Source organism: Etheostoma spectabile, chromosome 16 (assembly GCF_008692095.1).
Source record: "Etheostoma spectabile isolate EspeVRDwgs_2016 chromosome 16, UIUC_Espe_1.0, whole genome shotgun sequence".
Classification (NCBI taxonomy): Eukaryota; Metazoa; Chordata; class Actinopteri; order Perciformes; family Percidae; genus Etheostoma; species Etheostoma spectabile.
In genome coordinates this window covers 13,314,076-13,321,812 of record NC_045748.1, presented here as the reverse complement: position 1 = coordinate 13,321,812, position 7,737 = coordinate 13,314,076, and the positions used below count along the sequence as shown (strand labels likewise).

General features: G+C 40.7%; 1 protein-coding gene across 1 annotated transcript in view; it reads right to left on the bottom strand.

Annotated features, from left to right (window-relative positions):
• Positions 1-6,855, bottom strand: part of ttll11 (tubulin tyrosine ligase-like family, member 11) — a 24,757-nt gene extending 17,902 nt beyond the window's left edge. The window contains exons 1-3 of the mRNA XM_032540089.1: positions 5,650-6,855; positions 583-682; positions 4-137 (exon numbers count right to left, since the gene is read on the bottom strand). Coding sequence (XP_032395980.1) covers positions 4-137; positions 583-682; positions 5,650-6,201 — 786 coding nt within the window. The 5' untranslated portion in view covers positions 6,202-6,855. The remainder of the gene's footprint in view (positions 1-3; positions 138-582; positions 683-5,649) is intronic.
• Between the last annotated feature and the right edge of the window lie 882 nt (positions 6,856-7,737).

Genomic DNA, 7,737 nt, shown 5'->3' with positions numbered 1-7,737 from the left:
TACCTGTGTGGAAAACTGCTGGCACTCCTCAGGCAGGATCCAGGAACGGGGATAGAAGTCGTACTCTTCAGGGAACAACTCTTGCATAGTACGCACTGCCCGACTCAGGTTGATCTTCCTCAGCATTTCAATCATTCCTGCAATGCAGAAAGCACTGTTTCAGAAGGACTGTCTGAAGGCGTCAGGAGGGAATGATAATGTTCCGGGAAAGCAAATACAATCTATGGAAGGCCTAGAAAGAGGGCAAACAGATATGAAATTGTAAGGACATAGAACTCATTATAACACTGGTATCATATAGTGGAAGATCAATGCAAACCAGGAGACTGCAGCGATACAATAATCTCTAGAGTATCTAAGTAATGATTGTGATGATATTACCATGGCATGAAAAGGTTAGCATTGGAGCAATGGGGATCAGTAAGGGTTTAACTAAATCCCTCTTGTTGTGATTATAGAATACTAAGTCACATGAAGTACTGCAAGCTTAAATAATGCCATCTCTCCACCTACAGTTCAACAAGAATTGGAGTTGGGTGCAGAAGGTTATAGGAGAGAAGAGCGGCAGAAGCGGCAAAATACCTGGGAACTTGTTCACCTGCCCTGAGACGATGTTGTCATTGTCATGGAAGGAAACGCCATGCCAGTATATATCACAGGCTGCTCGTCTCCCCAGAGGAAACTGGAGAAAGGGAAAGGGAGAGAGAACAGTAACAGAGGGTGATAGAAGATGATTAAAAAACAAAAGAATAATAATATGACTTTATGAAAATCACACTTTCTTTGCATCCGTAAATGAGAGAGAAGGCGTAATCTGTTAATATGACTCAGCACATTGGCAGGGTGTTTGACCTTCTAATGATCCCAGAGTGCAGAGATAATCCTGCCTAAAGAGGGTAGGTTGTGCGTGTTCCACTGTGATGAGCTGGGAAAAAGGAGGTGAAGTGATACTATATACAGGATTTAGAGAGCTAGGAGATCCTACTGGCACAAGGCACAGCATTTGTCCTCAACACCTCTACTCCTACCAACACTTACATACTCCAAACCCCATATTATGCACCAAAAGTGTTGCTACAATGAAGTCAAAAGGATAGGACACTCAGTGTGGTGTACAGATATATCCAAATAACATGTCCGCACGTTCATCCTTCCAGTTTTCCCATTTCATATCAAAGCAGATGGACAAATTCCATCTTAAAAAGGTTTTCTAACAAACATGATCAGACTGTCTGGACCCCTTACCAGTGCGTGCACACCTACTAACAGCGACAACCCACTTTTTTAACGACTCTGGTTCCAGAAGTGTTTTTCAACATTCAATATCTCCATTGATGTTTCATTACATGGCTATATAAAGAGCTTTAAAGTGCCCGTATTATGAAAAAAACACTTTATCTGGGATTGGGACGTTATTTTGTGTTCCTGATGCTTCCACACACAAGAAAACTTGGGAAAAAAAAAAACATCCATGCTTTTTTGAGTGGGATACGGGTTTCTGAATGTCTCCTGCCTTCAGTCTCCAGGTGAGCTGTTCAGAATCGGCAGGGCCATCTACGTCATCAACCGAAATATTTGGTGTGTGCTAACCACTCTAGTTAATACCCCATCAGTCAGCTGTTTCTCCAACTTCGCACAGTACAATGCAGGATTAGCCGGGAGACTTCTTCTGGATGAGGGCGCACTTCCAACTTTGCGTGGAATACCTGCAGACGAGGGACATGTAAGTAGTTCTATATAATTAAATTTTTACATTAGGGGGAACTTGTGTGTGTTGTAGGAGTGTTTCGTCATTGAGAACGAGGTGGCTAACTGCTAGCAACGCTAGCTTGTAGCTAGTAGCGCAGTACCTAGCTTCTGCCCAAATCCCAACAAAGATGGGATAGAAGTGTGATGCTTCACTCTGTAGCTAAAACAGAGATCTGAACACACAGGGTGAAAAGAAGAGCTGCAGAAATGTGCAGAACAAAAAATATGGTGTTTTTTGAAAATTTCACTATGTAAACTTATTCTGGTACAACCTCAAAATACAATTATGAATCTGAAAATGAGCCTAATTTGGCTGCTTTAAGCGTGGAACCAAGCAATGAATTGTTAGCATATAACACTTGATTCAATGCAAAATAACATTTATAAACCAAAAAAAAGGTAAAAGACTGTTCACATAAACCATCATAGACTTAACGGTTGAAGATTGCTCTAGCCGTTGGCGGGTTTGGCATTTCCATGGTAACAAGTTCCACCAAACAGAGCCGTTCAATAACATTCAATGAATGATTGAATCATTTCATCAGCTATTGAGGTCTGTTACTGGATGTGTTCCGTCAAATCTCCATTCAAGAAGTTTCAGCTATTTAAAAAACTAGGTTGATTCTGTATTTACACATGCTGCATTCATGGTCAATGGTCATCATTTGGTTTGTATTTAACTACAATACAGTTCAGTTTGTTGATGGATCACAAATACTGGTGTGAATGCAGTCTAACAGGCCAGTAACCTGGCATACCAGCTCAGTAAACACTTTCTACTGCCGTTCTGTTGTGGTTTTTCTTTCAGTCTGTGGCGGTACTCTTCATCCTTATAACCTGCTGAGACAGATCTGAATAATTCATTTTAAAGATTCACTCCCTGTTTTCCCACCATGCTCATTAATGTAGTAGAACTTGACACAGTTTACATCTCAGTTTCAAAACATCAACATTGAGCTTGGAAGAATTTGTCATTAATTTGTCTCTAACTCTAACTAAAGTCTCTAATCTCTAACTTTATGACATCAGGACTCTAGATCAAGTAATATTAGAAGGTCAGCAGCATATCGTCACCACTTCTAAATTCTCAAGTCACACGACACCCCTTGCCCCCATTACCCAGCTACAAGATGGATCAATGACAGAGTTGCATCTCATTAATGAGTTAGCGTGAGAGCGTGTGAAACAGGGAAATCCTACTCGACAGCCAAGACCTGCTATAAATACTGCCACACAGATGCCAGCGTATGACTGTCTAATCGCATCAGGGACGGAGGTCAAATTAATTGGGTAGTTTCTATGGACAAAAATAGCCGTGTTTTATGTATTGAAAAATAGACATGAGCACTTTCAACCCATTGTTGTCAACTTAAATAATGTGCTGATTCATGAGAATTTCTTTTCCGAGCCACTTTGTGAATAAATATATACTTTGCTCACTGAAGCCCAGCCAAAGTACAATGTTTTCCATTTAGCTACTGTAACAAAAGTGCAGCCATAGATGGAATATATTTTAAATTGCAGCACAACTGTCATGCATCCAGTAAATAGCATTTAGAATTTCTGTTATACAGGTTATTATTTTCAAAAGATGCTCCAAGGTAGACCCCACGTGGCAAGCCTCTTAAAATGTCAGCTTAGTCTGTAGAATCCTGATCGAAATACCAAGCCTATGATTAAATGCACGGTTATTAGTCTTTTTTTCTGAAGTTGTCACTCAAACCCTCAGGCTTGCCATTCTCTCTCTGCCTCAAAGAGGACTAATGGTCTATTGGATTAGAGGCGCTTAAGGCTAATCATTTCCCACTGTTTAAGAGAATGCCATATGTTGAAAGTTCATTGACAGCGGTCTCTCAGGCCAGAAACCAATGCAGACAGAGGTACTAATTTGGATGTAAATGGACCTAAAAGCCAAATGTACTAAAATGTCTTCATAAACTTCTCATAATTGTATCCACTAACCGATTTTATAAACCTACTTAAATCTTACATGATACACCTCATTTAAGGGATTTTCACCTTTCAATTTTCATTTCATAATTGACAAACAAGGCTACTGGAGTTTCAACCTCTATAGAAAGATGTTGACAGGTAACACAGGATCTATAATGGCCTCGACTTTGTCGGGGGTGAACCGTGAGGACTAAACGTGGTAATGTATAGGCCTTTTGTCTACCGTTTCCGATACCAGACCTGGACGGGTTCAAGTGTCACTGCGTGGTCACCGGTGATAAGCAGAGTCTTTACTGCGCCAGTATCTTTGCGTTGCCCTTCTTTATTTCTCATGCATAATGGAGAACCATGTTAATAATTGCGGATAGCAGGTATTAATTGCATCATTCAAATTGACCAGATGGTGGTTACGGCTCGGAGGAATACGAGCTGGATCAATTAGCCCCTCTCGTAAATGTTTCAAAGTTGTTGCCTTACATTTAAAACAACTTTCATCCACATCCATCCTCTGTAATTTTATACAGTAGTGCAAACTGGCATTTCTGGCTGGGTTAAATCTGATAGTGTTGTCTAATGAATAATGTGTCATGCTTTCAATCAATGACTTCTTCAAACTTTGATACGGATACTGGATATAAATATTCAATAACAGATCTGTGACACCATTTACAATTTACCATATGGATGGAAGAGTCATCAGCATCTTATGTTTAGACAGGTAGAAACATTCCTGCGTCTTTGGGCATCCACTCCCTTACCTCATCACTATCAAAGCTCCTGGGTATTTTCTGACAAGACCAGATTGGCCACCTTCAGTACTGTATGTATTCATGCCCTTTTCTGATGAGTGCATAAGGTGCTGCAGCTTTAGATATAAAACACTTTTTGTTGTTGTTTCCATTAGATTAATAAAAACATTAATTTAAACATATTCACAAGTCATTTTACATAAAATATATAAATAATTTAAGTGTGCAAAGCATTGTTACAAATAGTCCTACACAAGCTCAAATGTAAGTTCCAACTTCTGAAATGATTCACTTTTTTTCCAGAGATACTGCTGCTCATACAATTTCAGATTTTGGATTGTGAAGAAAACAAACATGCAATCTATTACATAATCTAATCTGAAGCACCATTCATAAAGAATATGAATCCGAATAAAATATATTTCCAGGGAGAGGCTGGCTAGTGTAATTATTGCTAGATTGATTTTAAAGAGGAGTGTATGGATGCACATCCGTACCAAAGAGGGCAGGTGCTGAGCCAGCAGATCAAGAAATAAAGAACTAGCTTGCACACTAGGGCGGTTTTATTACACCTAGGTGACACTATGAGCCCAACTGCTCTTCATCAGACTCACAGTCTGACCGATTTATTTGTTTATTCCTATATTGATAATAACCCTGTCTTAATTGTCCTTTACAATACTGTTTATGGGCTGCAGCAGTTAAGATTCTATTGTCTATCAATGCCCAGTAAAAGGTTATTTCAGGTTTTAGGAGGACTGTGCAGATTATTTTCCTTGAAAGCTATAAAAAATGTGCATTGTTGGCATTTTCGTCTCCTACGTACACAGACACTCCAGGCAACCTTTGTGTGTGACCTTTCCAACCCAGATCAGATCCAGCTTCAGATCATCCCCGAGCCTTTTTATGCAAACATATGGTTCTGAATGTTACAGTTTAAATAAGGTAGGACAGAAGTTTTCATCCATGCCCATTCGTGACAAACGCCTTAATTGGTTGTCATCAGAATGAACCATTGATGCACTGAGCAGCTGATGTCAGCGATTTTCTCTGCATCAAGCATGCACTGCTTTGTGAAACCAGCACAGTAGTGTTTCATCAATTTCAATCAATTAAAACCTGCACAGCACATGGGTGAATAGTATTTCTCTAAGACAAACTGCAAAAAAAAAACAAGAAAGAAACTGATGTAGCACACCTCTTTCCACTTCAGCTGTTTGATGCTTAACTTCAGTGCCTCCAATGAGGTTTTGGCTTTCGAGATATCCACCGTCACTGGTCTTCCTTTCCTTGCATGTTTGAATCCATCCTCACGGCGTGTTTCTTGAATGTTTTTGGATGGGGGGACGGTTACATAGTTCCCATTAGTCTCCAATTTGCCTTGTAGTATCTTTCCAGTTCCTTTGATGTGAAGTGTCCGATCATGTCCTAGTCTATTCAAATTTCTCCCAACATGAGCAGAAACTACAGTCCCATGCAATGACACATCGGAAGTGTGTTTGGCAAAGGAGTTCTTGTCATCTTTCTCCAGCTTACTTCGACTTTTGCCCCTATGTTTACAAGTGATGGAGGTGTTGGACGCATCTCTGCCAGCTATGGTGGTGCTGGAAGGGTCTGGTGGTGAGACAGAAGCAGAGGGAGAACACACTGGCACCTGCTCCTCAGTATCCACACCCTCCTTCTCTGCATCTTCGCCAAATGATTTCATTTCCTCGAGTTGAATACTGACTTTTACATAATGATCACTCATTATGCGTAATGCTACGAGTGATGCTGCTGGGCAGGGCAGAGTTGTGCCACAGAGTGCAACAATCTGACGCCGGCAAACTAACGTGATTCTGAAATAATGTAGAACGCATTGCTAGCTTAAAAGCCTAATTAAAAAGTACTTAAAAAGCCATTCTGTCATGCCGTTTCCAAAACAGAGGGAGTGAGCAGACCGTGGAGATATGTTCACAGCATATAACGGAACCGGCTGACAGCTCAGGCTAAATTAGTCGGCTAGCTGCCGTTAACGCTAGCTTACGCCTTTTGCCATATGGCCATAAGGATTCAATGAGCAACTTCAAAAGGCTAGCAACTACAAGCTGTCGTTGACTTGCCCTACTGTAGCCGCTAGTGGCAGCACTTGTAGCCAGCACTAAAGCTAACGTTAGCTACTTGAAGACAGCTTGAAGATAGCTAAACCTGACGTTAGCCTGTTAACCCTCATTTAGCTAACGTATGGTATGGGTCTCTACCGTTGGTGAAACTACCCTTTAACTCATGGCGGACGTTTTCCAGCGGTGACCAGCGTCGTAATGATGCCCATGCACGGTCCTCTGCTGTCTCTGTTGTCGTCCCTGTGTTGTTAAGCAGCAGCAGACGGCAGACGTTGTCCAGCCTCCATCTGGTTTGAACCCAGCTGATGCTGCCTTTTGAGCTCCTCGTAACCTCCGACTTTCGGAAGATCTCTAATTCTCTACTTTCGCACATTAGCTAACTACACATAGAAACGGGGCTCTGGTGGTGTTTTTAAAAGTATGTAAATCAGTCTATTGATGATATGATATTTATGTCAGTGTGTTTTTTAAGCGGCGTGATTGTATTGCAGAAAATAACGTCAGAAAATGAAATAATCCCACCGATACCACAAAACGCCGATTCTAGTATGTATTTTCCTGTTAGTTTTAGAGGTGGACCGTTAACATTGAAATATAATGAACCTGTTCGATTTCAATTGGCGTCTGCTTAGAAGTAGTGATTGTTTCCGACAGCCCTTGAAGGCAATAAGGGGATGTCATGTTTCAGTGTCCCCCATCCATGGTGTTCCCCAGTTTACGCATACAGTATCGTCACCAGTTTTATTATTGTTGTCCTAAATGATGATCATGTGTACAATTAACACCCATTGTGAATAGCTACTGTGAATACATATTGCAATAACATGATGACAGAACCTCTGTGTGTGTGTGTGTGTGTGTGTGTGTGTAACATGATATCAACTAAATAGAAAGGAACCTTCCCTCTATGGCACAAGAAAGGAATCGACGAATTACTTGCCCACGAGTTGTCTTCAGGTGAGGATGGTTACACATATAAATCAAAGATTACTGCTAGTGATTTCACACCATGTGTAGTTACAAGTTTACTGAAGTGCATGTCCTAAAGTAGCACTCCTAGCACAGCCAGTAGAAATTCCAGAATGTCTGTCTACTCATTGCAGGAGCAGGGTAAGTCAGAGTGGTATTTTGATTTAGGCATGGATATGTAGAAATGACATATATATATATATATATATATATAT